Genomic DNA, 15,544 nt, shown 5'->3' with positions numbered 1-15,544 from the left:
ATTTATTTTTCCAAAGAAGAGTGACATGACCAGAGTAACATCATATTATTTGCAAGAACTGAAATAGAATTTCTTTTATTTAAATAAGATCTGGAATTTTTTTTTTTTTTTTTTTTTGAGACAGAGTCTTGCTCTGTTACCCAGGTTGGAGTCCAGTGGCATGATCTTGGCTCACTGCAACCTCCACCTCAAGCCATTGAATGGATTCAATCCATTCTCCTGCCTCAGCCTCCCCAGTAGCTGGGATTACAGGTGTATACCACCATACTCAGCTAATTTTTGTATTTTCAGTAGAGATGGGGTTTCATCATGTTGCCCAGGCTGGTCTCGAACTCCTGACCTCATGATCCACCTGCCTCAGCCACCCAAAGTGCTGGGATTATAGGCTTGAGCCACTGCACCCAGCCAAGTAGAGTATAAATTTAGAAGTTTTCCTGATTTTTCTCTTCACAGTGAATTAATATATTGAACAATGAAAAGCCAATAAAATATGAATTATTTTACAGAATATGATAATTCATAAACACGAATGCTTCTATAGACCAAAGCATTAATTGCACACACCAAAAATAAATGTTCTAAAACATGGCCAATATCATGTGAAAGTATAAGGTAAATCTCAAAGTGATATAAACTAAAAAGTAGAAATCAGTGACCATAAACTAACTGCCCTAATTCCATTAAAAGAAAACATATAATGCATTCCTCACACAGGAAAATTAGACATTACAGCCTAGCAATACAGCTAAAAGGATTATGAAAAGTCACAGGGAAAAACAGAATCATACCCAGGACATCTGAAGTCAGTATCTTAAAAGACGAAAAAAAAAACAGCTGTTTAAGGTGGGAAAAAGCTACTCGAGGAAATTCAAGTAAGCTTTTAATCTGAAACCATTCAGTACGTTTTTCCTTGTCTATCCCTAAAACAAAAACAAGGAACTGGAGAAATCTCTTGTGAATCAGGGCTTTTGTATTATCTTCTACAGCACTGTCAAATTTTTCATATGCTAAACTACTAAATATCTCCTAACATAGTCCAACTCACCGCCAATGCAGATGAATAAAAGCTGAAGATATTCTGCCGAAATTCCTTCAGGGCTTTTTTAAATACAACATCCACTAGTGTATCCTTCTTGCTGTCTTCATTATCTAGGTCATTCATCTGGGAACCACAAAACCAGTTTTGGTACACAATCAACTAATTGAAAAGAAGTAAATACAACAGTAGCCATGTATTGTCTCTTCCACAATGACTGTCCTCAAAGTGCAAGTCACAGGCTATTATAGGACTCAGGTAAAAGCATGACTAGATAGTCAAACTATAATTACTAATCCATGATTTCTAAGGTCCCTTCTAACATTGTATGATTCTATAGTTCTGTTACAAGAAAACTCCTGCATGCAACAAGTTGCACCTTCCCATATGAAATGGGACAATTTTAGTAAAATTAAAGTCACTACTAAAGCCTACAACCTTAAATCCTGTCTACCCAGTCTGACTAATGCATATCCTATTATTTGCACCTTTCTGGTAAAGAACAGATCATCTAAAGCATGGAAGCCTATGTAATTTTGATATCTAGAAGATATATCCTGATATACACAAGTATTCCATAGACAGACTTGCTAAGGGGCCTAACTTGGCAAATAAAGTGTACCTTTTTCAGAAGAAATTCATCCATGCTTTTTAAATCACTGACACTTGTTATGATCTGGACAGAGTCATTTTGCCAATGCATAGAATCCAAAGCCACGTTGCTAATCTTCACACTTCGCTTGCGCTTAGCCTTTGGAGAAGGTTCTTTATTCTCTTTGAACTCCTTCCGGCAACTGCCAGGGAGTTCTGGGCTCAAAGGAGGTGTTGGGTGATACTGAGCTAATTCTACAATTCAAGATAGAAGACCCGAAAGGACACATTTAGTAAATATATTGATAATCTTCACATCCTTCTTTTTAAGGTTCCTTTAGTAAGTCACTGAAGGAAACATGCAAATATATGAAAAGCAAAGTGACATTAATGTTTGAAGTCAGGCAGCTAAGCAATAAATCCAGACGGCACATTTGTACAGAAAATGTATTTAAGAATTACCACTTTTCGAAGGGAAACGATATACTATCTCCCAAGAAGCTGAGGTCTGATATTAAAAACCTGGATAGAAATGCTTTGCAGGACACCAAGTTAGATCCCAAAGACCTCAGTCCCAAAGAAAAGAAGAGAATATATAACCATACTAGCATATTAAATACTCACTGTTAACAAAGTCATGGCTTTGCTACACGTTTGAAACAACATGTGTAGCTATATACAAATCCAACAAACTAGTGGAGTTTGATAATTCTTATTATTTCTTTACTACAGTCTAAAGTCCTGAATACTTCTGTGATAACATTTGGTGATTGCTGGCAACCTGTTAGGGAGCCAAGTAACTCAACTGGCTTACTTCTGCTTGGGTCTCTTCAGCATTTAAGATTTTCTTAAACATCCCTCACATAACTGTCAATTTATTTTCTCTACAATTTTTCTCTGCAAATGTTTACAACAGAGAAATTAGATTCCATGTAGCCCATTACAATTTAGAACTAGACCAGATTTGCCAAAGTCCTGTCTGGAGCTTGATGAGAATGTTGGCCTCCTCTCATTTCACATGCTTGTCTTCCCAACGTGTATGCTCTTTACCTTCTGTCCAATGGTATATCCTGATTCTATCTAAACTAACTTTTGACAATAAAGGAAAAAAGTAGCCTCCTACATGCTAAATACCACCTCAGGCAGGAACTACGACATGAGAGTAAAGAATAAAAAGATATAGGCTACAACTATATTCAAACATATATCAACTGATTTTAATTCTGTTATACAGCTTAGATATATTAAGTATCTATTTTATTTAGCAAAGTCAGTATCTTTCTTAAACATTTATTAAAGAAATTATCCATAATCCCATATTAGCATTAAAAACAAGGGCTACCTTAATACATTTTTTCCAAATACAAATAAAAAGCTATAATCCTAACTTTTATACATGTGTCATTATGAAGCAAACACACAACAAAGTTTGCTTATAATATGAATTTTCAATTAGAGTTTATACTTCTTTCTCGAGAATGAGCAGCAAAGAATACATAATTGTGGGAAATAAAAAACTTCGAATGATGACTATCAACCAGATAAAAGAAATTGATCACCTTAGTCACTCAATAGCAGGGAATTCCCAGTTTCCCAAACCTGTAGTATTCATTTAACTTGTTATTGGTTTTATCCACATCCATTTGTCAACTGGTAGAAGCAAAGCCGTAAGATACAAAAACAGGGGTCTAACTACCTTTCCACCATTTTTTCCTCTGTCATAGAGAGCTCAAGCCCATCCATCCCTCTGGGAAGCTTGATGATCTTTCCTCCTTGTTTCTCTATTTCATCCTAGATATGGGAAGATTTTGGTTTCTTATTTTAACTGGGTCTGTTCTATCCTGTCTTAAACTTTCTTCTGAGGACCTCTTTCTATTTTAGTCAATGCTGGTATTTCACCCACACTACCATATACCCACCTTGGACGTATATCCCTGTTGAAGATAGCTGGTATCTTCACGTAGTAGCTAACAACTCTCAGGCATACCTGAGAAAAGGGCTTGAGAAGAAGGGGTAATCTTCTAACATTAGGATAACATGGAGAATACGTAATTTTCCCATTTAGAGAGGTCAGTTTTCTGAAAGATGAACTAACTGTTGAGTACTTCTCAAATGTGTTATGCTGCATGCCCAGAAAGTTAAAATAAGAGCTATGGGACTGGGCATGGTGGCTGATGGCTATAATCCCAGCACTCTGAGAGGCTGAGGTGGGAGGACAGATTGAGCCCAGAAGTTAGAGATTACAGTGAGCTATGATCACACCACTCCAGCCTAAGCAACACAGTGAGACCTTGTCTCTAAAATTGAAAAATAAGAGCTATTATAAAGTGCCAGGCATCTGCTAGATACTGAAATATAGCAAGTACTTAATATACAACATAGTGGTTAAGACTGTGGACTCTGGAGCAGGACTGCCTGGATTCAACTCTTAGCTCTTCCAGTTACCATATGTACATACATAAATAACTTTTTTTTTTTATTTATTTATTTGAGACAGGGTCTCACTCTGTCTCCCAGGCTGAAGTGCAGTGGTATGGTCACAGCTCACTGTAGCCTCAACTTCCCAGACTCAAGTGATCCTCCTACCTCAGCCTCCCAAGTAGCTGGGACTACAGGCACATGCCTCCATGCCTGGCTAAATTTTATATTTTTTGTAGAGATGGGATTTCACTATGTGCCCAGGCTGGTGTTAAATTCCTGGACTCATGTGATCTGCCCACCACAGTCTCCCAAAGTGCTGGGATTACAGGTGTGAACCATCATGCCTAGCCTAATAAAAAAACTTCTCTTGTGCCTGAGTTTTCTCATCCATAAATTGGGAATAATAAGCATACCAACTCTCAAAAAACTGTTGTGAGGAGCAACTGACTTAATAACCATAACATGCTTACCACAGTGCCTTGCATGCAGTAAGCACTCAAATATTAGCTGCTATTAGCTATAACCAGTAATACATAGGTTAAATGAATGAATAATGGCTACATTTTTACAGTTTAGAAAACTAAGACTAACCTATGATACATAGTGATTTTTGAGGTGGTTGCTGCTTCATTGTTTTGTGACACATTTTTTGGGAACTTCTATTGCAGGAAAAATGTAATTTTATTTTTTAGTTAAGGAAGGATTTAACAATGCTGGTCCTATCTCATTAGAACATCCAGCCAACAGAATTGACATTATGAATACTACAGGAATAGCAAACTTTTGGAAAGAGTGAACAGAAATTATGAACATAAGCTCCACTCTTTCGTCACTTTTACCATCTGGAAACTGATGAGCTGGAATCACATCTGCGCCTGTGAAGACTGGCGAAACCTCTGACTGGGTAGTAGGTTTCACTCTGGTCGTCTTCTTCTCCCCTTGTTTCCCTTTGGCCCAGAATCTCATCTTAGCTCTCTGAGGTCTGTTTAAAGAAATAAAGGTAAAAATGGAAATTAGAGTATCTCAGTGATAATATTTGTATATATCACTTTAAGCTTTACAAATCTTCTATGTATATTAGTTCATTTAAGCTTCACATTTAAATTAAGTATATTTATCTTTTTTTTTTTTTTTTTTTGGAGACGGAGTCTCGCTCTGTCGCCCAGGCTGGAGTGCAGTGGCCGAATCTCAGCTCACTGCAAGCTCCGCCTCCCGGGTTCACGCCATTCTCCTGCCTCAGCCTCCCCAGTCGCTGGGACTACAGGCGCCCGCCACCTCGCCCGGCTAGTTTTTTGTATTTTTTTTAGTAGAGACGGGGTTTCACCGTGTTAGCCAGGATGGTCTCGATCTCCTGACCTCGTGATCCATCCGTCTCAGCCTCCCAAAGTGCTGGGATTACAGGCTTGAGCCACCGTGCCCGGCCAAGTATATTTATCTTTACTTTTGCATTTAAACTTCACCTGGAAGGTGAAAAATTATTTAACTTCTCTGGGTTTTGTTATTTCTATATTCAGATGAGGAAACATCTTGAATATAGAAATAGCAAAACCCAGAGAAGTTAAATAATTTTTCTAAAATAAAACAGCCACAAAGCAGTGGAGCTAGAATTCTAACTCAAGTTTTCTAATTCCCAAACTGGTTTCTTTTCATTCTTGTCCCCCATCCAGCTTGGATTTAGTATATACACAATTTAACAACAAAGAAAATACTTTTTAAAGAAATCACTAATAATCCTACCACTCTAAAAAACATTAGTTTACCTTTGTCATTTCCTTCCAGTCTTCATCCATAAGTATGGCAAGTTTTATATCACTGCTATCATGATGCACACAGAATTTTAAATCTTTCCACTCACCAGTACAAAATAAAAGCTTTAATGTCACTATTTTATATTCATGAGTTATTAGTATTATTAATAACAGTCACTTATTTGAACTTGTATCATGCTCTAGGCACAGTGCTTACAAAATTTAATTATAATATCAATTTTTCTTTTTTCTTTTTTCTTAAAGACCAGGTGATAGTAACAACTTTGCTTTTAACAAACTATTATAAATATGATACAGGTGAAAAACTGGAGACTTAAATATTAGGTAACTTTCCGAAAGTTTCACAGTGAGTGAAAAATTCAGAACCACATCTATTATATTGTATTGCCTCTTCTTAGTGCTTATATACGCTTTCATACTATACATCAAAGAAGTACCTTGCGATAACAATGGCATGTAGTTACTGACCGTATATTATGTATTCTAACCTCACAGTTGGAGGTTTATTTGTATATTAATTTATCTGTTCATTTGTCTGTTCATTCAAATAAAAATTTTTGAGTATGTACTAGGTGACAAGCACTATGCCTTACATATGATATTTCTAATTTTCACAACTACTGTGATAAACAGGTATTATCCTTACTTTACACATGAGCAAACTAAGGCTTAGAGGCCTGATGGAGATGGAAGTTAAAATCAAGTCTATCTGGTTTTGAAGCCCATGCTCTCTCTTTCTTCCTTCTTCTTTTCCTTTTTTATAAAATTTTTTTTAAAAAGCTTATTACTAAACTCATACATTTATACATTAAAAAGAGAAACTGTTCTACATGACTTACTAAAAACAACAGTATCTCTCCGCCATGCTCACCCCATTTTCTACTCCCTAGAGGCAACACTTTTGAATTGCTTTAACTAATTCTTCTGATATTTAATGTGCTTCTGTAACTATCATACTCATGGCCACAGATAATGATTAGGCATGTTTCACCATTCCAGTCCTAACCCCACCACAAACATGTGCTCCCGAAAGAATTATACTGTAATTTTAGTTAGATCAATATTCAGTATTTACTTTTAATAATATTCAGTATTTATTTTTATTATGTAAATAATATTCACAGTTGAGGGATGTAATTCCCTAAATAATCTACTTTATTCTAGAGGATTTTTAAAATTTGCTCATGAAAACTGTTTGATTTTTCATTTGCTCATTTTCTATATACAATTCACCTCCATGTGTTTCCCCATTTGTATCAACTCTCAATACATTCAAATATATTAGGTACTTTCTCAGTTTCATCTTATTGAAAAAAATCTCTCCCAGAGCCTTCTAACTTGCTCCAATTTGGAGTGGTTTCCCTCACTGCTTGCTGTGCAGTTGTTATTTGAAAAGCTACTTTCATCATTGTAACAATGATTCCTTTTGTCTCTTTTGTTTCATAACATGTCTTTTGGTATGGGTCTGTTTTCATCCATTATGGTGGGCACTCAGTGGCATCTTCGAATCTGGAAAATCATGTCCTTCAGTTCCGTAAAATTTGGCTGAATTATTTTATTAATAATTTATCCTCCATTTTCTTGGTTCTATCTTTCCAAAGTTCCTACCACTGGGTCACTGGATCTCCTGAATGGAGCTTCTAATATTCCCATCTCTTCCATTTCTTCATTTTTCGCTCAACGTTCTGAGATATGTCCTCAACTTTCCTTCTGATTCTTGAGTTGCTCCTTTACGTTATCATATTTTTAATTTTCAAAAGCTCTTTTTATTATGAATGTTTCTCTTTCATACACCATTTGGTTTCATGAATACAATTGTATTTGTTATGCAGAAGGTCTGTTGATAGTTATAGTTATAGTTGTCTATCTTGAAGTGTTCTATTCCCTGCATAGTTGATTTCTTCCAAGTTGTATTTTATCTGTTAGTTTTGGTTTCAATATAAGGTATTTCCTCACATGTATGGTGATCAGTGGTATGTGATTATTATTTAAAGTAGGGATTAAAAAAAAAAAAAAAGGCTGCTTGGAAGCTCTAATGTGCCTTGGTGGGGCTGCTAAAGTATGGTCTGCCTTATAGGGTTATCTGGTTGGCTGACTTTGCAGGGAGAGCTCCTGATAGTAAACTCTTTGATCCATTTGCTCAGAGGGTATGGGAAATGAAGAAGGCTGGGAAATCTTAACATTCTGTATGTAAACAGTCATTAAATCCCTATGTTCCAAATATGTGCCCCAGCCCTCAATTGTACCTAGTAAACTCCAGATCCAGAGATACTCTGTTTTATACTTTCCAGATAATACATTTCTTGTTCTGCTATAATTAGGTAAGGTCAACCAGTTAGATGTATCTTTCTCAGCTTTACTTAGCTGGATTAGGATTTGGCTTTCTTGTATGTATTAACATATTTAAAATTTAAAGTCCATTTACTTTTTGGATTCCATAGTTTTATTGCAGTTGTTTTCACTTCTGAGTTTTTTTGAAGGGGAGAATAGTCCTTTGTAGATTTTGTCACTTTAGCAATTGTGGGGGAGGATGTGGAAATTAAATATACATAATCTATTATTTCCAGATGTATGTTCTTCTACTGTGTTATATCTTATTTCTCAATATTTGATTTCTAGTATTATCTGCTCTGGATTTGGGTTACCTTAAATTATACCTCTACAGTCAGTGAAAAAGTGGTCTTTAATATGGTTATGAACCAGAAAAATTTCAACATAATCTTTTAAGTTTTCAGTGAGGCCCAAATGCTTATACAACATAATGAGGGACAAAGATATTTATTTGAAAAATAAAAATTCCATAAGCTCTCTCTCTCTTTTTTTTTTTTTTTTTTTTTGAGACGGAGTCTTGCTCTGCCACCCAGGCTGGAGTGCAGTGGCCGGATCTCAGCTCACTGCAAGCTCCGCCTCCCGGGTTTACGCCATTCTCCCGCCTCAGCCTCCCGAGTAGCTGGGACTACAGGCGCCCGCCTCGTCGCCCGGCTAGTTTTTTGTATTTTTAAGTAGAGACAGGGTTTCACCGTATTAGCCAGGATGGTCTCGATCTCCTGACCTCGTGATCCGCCCGTCTCGGCCTCCCAAAGTGCTGGGATTACAGGCTTGAGCCACCGCGCCCGGCCTCCATAAGCTCTCTTAAAGAGAAAAGGATTATCTCCTGAAAGTCCTTTTCAGTTCCATTTCTAAAATACTTACCTCAGAACAGAATCCAAGTCCAAAGCTCGCACCTATTTAGTCTCATCTAAATAACACTAAATCTTATTCAGTCTCAGCCTCTTTTACAACAAAATACCATGAACTTACGAGGGTTGAGGGAAATTTTTCTTTTCTTCTCTTCAATACATATCTGAACTACTATGCGCCTATAAATAGTAGGTACTTACCATTTCTTGAAAAATTGGTAAATAAGCTTAATTTCAAAAGTGGCCTATCAATTCCGGTTTTTTAAAAAAGCTCAGTACACTTAACTATAGTCAATTATCAAATAAAATTATATTACCCCTATTAATTCTATGTATACTTTATACCTTATATCTGAATCTGAAGCCTTCTGTCTCACTGCCAACTTGGTAATCTCTCCTTGAGACATAGTCTTATGAAGCTTTGCTTGTTCATCAACTGATGAAAATCGCTGTGATGTCTGTAATAATTACATATGTGAAAGATTTAATGCCAAGTAAATATATGATAGCACTGTAATTAAAATTCAGGTTACAGAATTACTTGAGCTATTTAAAAACACACAAAAACATTCATATTATTCAGAGATTCATCGAAATAATAGAGCCTACTGAAAACTCTATATAAAGTAATCTGAAATAAAGAGGATTTGGTCAATGAAATAAACAGGATCTAGTTCATATTTTCTGACAATTTAAAAAGGAATCTCAAGTGGAAAGGCAAGAAAGTGAAAACCATTTAAAGATATAGACAAAAGATGCAGGATCTAATAAATCTAGACCGCTAACTATTGCTTTTCAAATCTCCTATTATTTATCCCAAAAGGTGGCTATTACTTTTATGGCTTAACTTGCTATTATAAATTCTTCATGTATCTAATCAATAATTTAAAAGAGATGGAATATACAATGATTTTTAAAGAGCCAAAAAGACAAAAGAATAAAGGCTCATTACTATCATTAATGGTCTAAATTATAAACAACTTATAAGGCTATCAAACTGTGACCTGATTTTTAATTGGCAGTTCTTGTTCCATTTGTTTAAAATGTGTCCCTCTAAAGACAATCCTGTCCCTGAGAAGAGAATTTCTTGTTATCTATTCAAGTCATTTCCTAATATTTCATTTTTCTGTAGTTATAATATTCTTTCTTTAGTCTTTTGGACTGCGTGACTATGGCCTTATTAACAGAAAGAGGAAATACCCTAAGTTGGCAAAGATGAAGTAATAGGGATCTGGTCTACACTCTTACATGAAATCAACAAAAAACCCAGACAAAATAATATGAAACCGCAATGTTTAAAACAATGGACAGATATCTCTGAGAGATGGGGAAAAAAGGAAGTATTTCCTACACTTGTCCCATCTTACTGCCTTGAGAGTTTCTAGGCTGTGATGCAGAGAGAAGGAAACCAGGTGAAACTTGACAGACTCTGAGTGGAACACATGAAGCTGAAAGTCCAAAGTGAACATGATGACTAGAGACCAAAAGACAGAGTACTGGAGAGGAGTGAGAAGCACAAAGACAGAACTCTAGAGATCTACAGAAGGCCCACATTGAATATTCAGCTTGAGTACTAATCAACACTTTGTATGAGAAAACAACCCAAGACCAGGAAAAAGATCACTTCAAAGGATTAAAGGTAATTGAGCCCATCACTCACAAAAGGTCAGTAACAGTGTCTATGCCCAAGAGCCAGAGGATATAACTTTATGATTCCCAGGGCACTGGGCAAAGTGTACAGAGGATCTCACCTCAATAGTCAAGAATAATTAGCCTTAGACTGAGTACTGTTTGAGTCTAACAAATCTTTTTTTTTTTTTTTTTTTTAAGAGACAGGGTCTTGCTCTGTTGCCCAGGCTGGAGTGCAGTGATACAATCACAGCTCACTGCATCCTTGCACTCCTGGGCTCCAGTTATCCTCCTGCCTCGGCCTTCTGAGTAGCTAGGACTACAGGCACATGCCTCTGTGCCCAGCTCTTACTTTCCAGACCTCTATGCAAATAAATTGAAAAGTTAGATGAAATTGATAATTTTATAAGAAAAAAGTGTTTACCAAAATTGACCTTGTCAGATAAAAGGTTTAAAAAAGACAAATTTCCCTAGAAGAAAAAAAGAAAAACTTACCAAGGAACTACACCACAAAAAAGTACCACTCCCAGGTGGTTTCATAAAAAAATTCTGCCAAATCTTCAAAGAACAGATACTTCAATGCTATAAACTGGTCCTGACTTTTTTTAGAGGAATAAAATACACATATGAATAGTAAGTGTATAGTCAACAGTGTGGCTGCTGTTTTAAGGCTGACAATCCAAAACTCTTACGTAATAAACTTTGCTCAGTAACAACCAGTTTTCTACTATGCAAGACCGACCTCAGAATCACCTAGCCCAGGTCCTAAAACTTTATGAATATCCTCTCCTGACTTCTCCCTTGTGAGAAATTACCAAGACACAGTCAAAGTGGGTTTTCTCTTACTGTAATAAGCTAATAAACAGCTTTGTTTGATCAACAGGTTTTTCTGGCAGTCCATGGAATAGACATCAGAGAGAAAGAAAATTCAACACAGATAAGGATTAGAGAGTATCTCAGAGAACAGCAGAAACAGGAATATAAGAAGTGACAGCAGTTTGGGGGGAATAATGAGAAACTTAATTTTACTATGCTGGAAGTAATGAAGATTGAAATTCTGGAGAGCTATTCAGGAGTCATATCCATAGAGATGATTGCTTTAAATTTGGGGGATGATAAAAGAAAACTGTATAGAGAAAAGTATGTTTCTAATACTAATCCTATAAATAAGGAATAGAAATGATTTTACTAACCCGCTTACCATCCAGAAAATGGAGACACTAAAAAAATACATAAAAGCTACTTAAAAAAAAAATGTTTAGCAGAACATGCCATTCTTCTTGAATAAATGCCAACATGGTGTGTATAAAAATGGAGTGAGAGCAGCATACAGAAACTAAACAGTTATTCAAATGGCAGAGTTTGAAGTAAGAGGTTAAAAAACACCAAAGTCACTAAGGAGGGAAACTACTACACTTGTTTCCCCTCCTAGAGCAGGTAACAACCGATTAATAATTTAGAAACTCAACAGGTAATGCTTATGAAATCTCCTTCATTTGTGAAAGTCTTTATCCCATTAGATTGAGTTATTTCACAATTAGAAAGGTCATACAGCAATTTCTTCCAAGATTTAATGACACACTTCAGAGTAATAAAATCAGTTTGTTCAGAAAAAAAAAAATCCAGTTTTTAAAACTCCATGGACCTAGAAAATCAAATCCATTTAAAATCCAGAAAATATCTGGATTGTGAGATAGCAGTAGATTTTATTTAGACACAATACATCTTCATCTTCACAGTATCAGATAATGTTAGAACATGGAATATTCTCAAGATAAATAAAAAGAGAAACACATTTAAAAATTGTTCCTACCCACCCCATCCCCAACCCCAGTAAGTATCTATCCACATATTCTACAAAGCAAAGCTTCTTCATGCAGTGTCCACAAGAAACAAGCACCACCACCTGTTCCTAAAATAGCTCGTGATGAAAGAGAAGGAAAGGAGAAAGCTGGAGACATGACTAACACACTGTGCAGGGAAGTGCTCTACAACTACTGGCATGCAGTGACCGTCAAGCAGGTGAACAGAGGCTAGAACACTGAAAGGAGCTGAATGCTCCAAGCAGAAAGCCCAACTTCCTGGTTCATCTCAGTAAAAGTTCCCAGTGTAAAAAAAGTCTATCACCAAAAGGACTAAGGGTTGTTACAAAGGAAACTCTCAGGAACAAAACAGCAGTCATAAATGCCAAAGTTTTTCTACAAACAATAAATCTATGTATACTAGACAAAGCAGGACTTCTCATTAAAATTAGTTTATTCCATTACATAATTTCGTATTTAACTGTTAATCAGATAACACAATATATTTCCTTATTTATAACTCAAATACAGGGCACCTCCAAAATGCTGTTATTTTATTCTACAATGAAGATTTTGGCTCTAATTATATATATTAACAGATACACAGAATGTTTCCAATTTCTATAATCCTACAGTTCGGCTCAGGTTAATGACTCATTTATCTAATCAGGGGACTTGTCCTGCATTCTTCTCTTTTTGTTGTTTTTGCCTTCATAAAACATCAGTTTTGTCACTTAAAAACTGGGTATACCTCCAACAAAAGAAAAAGACAACGAGGTCATTCTGTACAATAGGAGAAATTTCAATTAACTAGATCTTTGACAATTCAAACAGCTTAAAATAGTTCAAAGATAGAATATTTAATGAGTCAAATAAAGATCATTCTAAAATTTTTCTCCAATAATTGACAGACACTAAAGAACATTAGAGAGCACAGTTACAGATATGCATGGAAATAAAATGTTATTTCACTCCACTTCATCAGTGATGTTGTGGTTCATATTAGACATATGGTCCATACATTATATACTTCTAGGACAATTCCAAAATGAAACTATTTGCCTTAATATACCCATCAATACACTAATACTTGTCAAACCACATATACACCTGATTTGGGCTGAGAAGATGATATAGTTATATTCTTAGCTTAAAATAGTGCAGCTTTATTCAAACGCAACACCAATGTTATATTGTGTGATTAATGCAAATTCACATTACGTATAGCCTTCTATTTGGCTGGGTTGGTCCAGGAAGACACTTTTTGCTCACTATATGTTTAAAAATTCATGTTTATTTCTTATCAGTGAAAAGTGAGGTGGAGGAAGCAAGTTTACAGGCAAAAAATGTAAAAGTGCATTGTAGCTAAAAGCTACTGGATTATTTTAGAGCAAGGATCAGTAAACTAAACCAAGGATCAGTAAACTATGGACAACAGGTCAAATACAATCTACTGTCTGTTTTTGCAGTTTTATTACAAGACAGTCATGCCTATTTGTTTACTTAGTGTCTACAGCTGCTTTCACACTACAGTGGCTGAGTTAAGTTGTTAAGTTAGGTAGTTGCAATAGAGACTATATGCCCCACAAAGTCTAAAATATTTATTATCTGACCTTTTACAGAAAAAATGTAAGGACCACTGCTCTAGACCTTTTAAGATACAACATGGAAAATTTCTACATTAGTGCTAAGACAAAGAATCTTAATTTTGCCTAATTTATACCTTTTTAAAGTGCCATTTATTTGAGTTCTATTAAATTAAGGTTTAGCTTAGTTGCTGTGTTCACTGAGGTTTCCCATGCACAAACCATTACATGGGAAGAAGCTGTGAAGGTTAGCTTTAGATTAGCAAAGACTATTTCCATCAGATTTGCTTGCTATTTTTCTTATATTGCTGTAAAATTACCATTTCGGAGTCACTGTGAGAGGCCTGATCCAGGCTGGGTGTAGGCCCTAGCTCACAGTGAGAAGCTTGGTCAAGGGAGAGAAGGGGCTCAATAATGTCATCGTAATCATCTTCCTCTGTATCCCCCTCCCCATCGGCAAAAGTACCTCTAGTCAAGAAATCGGAGCGCGTCCGCGCCATTCGAGCTTTCTTTTTATGGGCCGGTCTGGCAACCTGCTTGACCAAATGATAAAACAAATAACACAACAATGTTTGGGTTTTTTTTTCTTTCTGAGATGATGCCAATGAAAGACATCAGAGGGCTCATGAATTTCTTGAAATATCCCTCCACCCCACCATGCCCTTTCCACTAGAAGTGACAGGGATGACCAAAAGGAATTTGATACATTTCTCTGGACGAAGGACTAGAATGAAAGCTAAATCTACACTGTTCTACATAGCCAAAGAAGTCATCTTTCACTGCCATAATAAGTCAACAAAGTCACTTGCACAAATTGCCTTCTTTTTCTTAGCAACTGGATTCTTACGCACCATTCCCTGCCTGGAGTACACCTCCATAATTATAACAATCTCAGCCCATGGCTTCTTTCTCTAAAAACACTTGGGAGTAAATGGGTAGATGAGGTGCTCTACCTACAAGAATAACAATTTCCAAAATAATGTACATCTCTTTTGCATAGCAGATAGATAAACAAGACCCAATACTTACCTCTCTTTGGCCTGGCCCAGCTAACTTCACAGGTTTCCATGCTGGTTCATCTTCTTTACGGAGTTGAGGATTTTTACTGTTTAAGGCTTCTTTGCTGACACTTTAAATAGAACAATGAAATTACGTTTCAGTTCTTAGCAGATATCCCATGGCAGCCAGTTAAAGACTTCCAGCAAATTCCATAAATATTTTCAGGTCTTAGTCAATTGCCAAGACAGTAAGTCATAATTTTTCTGCTTAGCTAATTAGTAATAATAATCCTGAACCTACACATATGACTGAATTACTAGAGGCCTTGTCCTGATGATCAGTGGGTATATTCCACTATGAATATGACATGTTTAAGAATAGTAGCTGCAAAATGAAACTCAAGAAATAAAACAGATCTGATGAGGAGGAAAGGAAAATACCAAATTCCTGAATCTTTAGAATACTAGTCTTACAAAGGGCCTTTCCATCTAATCATTATAAAATATCTGAAAAATAGCCATCCAGGGATGAG

At 36.0% G+C, this 15,544-nt stretch overlaps 1 protein-coding gene across 8 annotated transcripts in view; it reads right to left on the bottom strand.

Moving 5' to 3' along the window:
* MYO9A (myosin IXA) overlaps positions 1 to 15,544 on the bottom strand; it is a 300,731-nt gene that overhangs the window by 66,662 nt on the left and 218,525 nt on the right. For 4 of the 8 annotated variants that reach the window (XM_030930260.1, XM_030930262.1, XM_030930266.1 and 1 more), the window contains 6 exons: positions 15,043 to 15,142; positions 14,334 to 14,549; positions 9,342 to 9,454; positions 4,888 to 5,030; positions 1,659 to 1,882; positions 1,046 to 1,162 (listed from right to left, as the gene is read on the bottom strand). In XM_030930260.1, the coding sequence (XP_030786120.1) occupies positions 1,046 to 1,162; positions 1,659 to 1,882; positions 4,888 to 5,030; positions 9,342 to 9,454; positions 14,334 to 14,549; positions 15,043 to 15,142 (913 nt within the window). The remainder of the gene's footprint in view (positions 1 to 1,045; positions 1,163 to 1,658; positions 1,883 to 4,887; positions 5,031 to 9,341; positions 9,455 to 14,333; positions 14,550 to 15,042; positions 15,143 to 15,544) is intronic. The other 4 variants (XM_030930261.1, XM_030930263.1, XM_030930265.1 and 1 more) reach the window with 2 other exon arrangements.

This window comes from Rhinopithecus roxellana, chromosome 5 (assembly GCF_007565055.1).
Source record: "Rhinopithecus roxellana isolate Shanxi Qingling chromosome 5, ASM756505v1, whole genome shotgun sequence".
In the NCBI taxonomy this organism is placed as follows: domain Eukaryota; kingdom Metazoa; phylum Chordata; class Mammalia; order Primates; family Cercopithecidae; genus Rhinopithecus; species Rhinopithecus roxellana.
The sequence above is the reverse complement of the archived record's forward strand: the minus strand, read 5'-3'. Positions and strand labels throughout refer to the sequence as shown.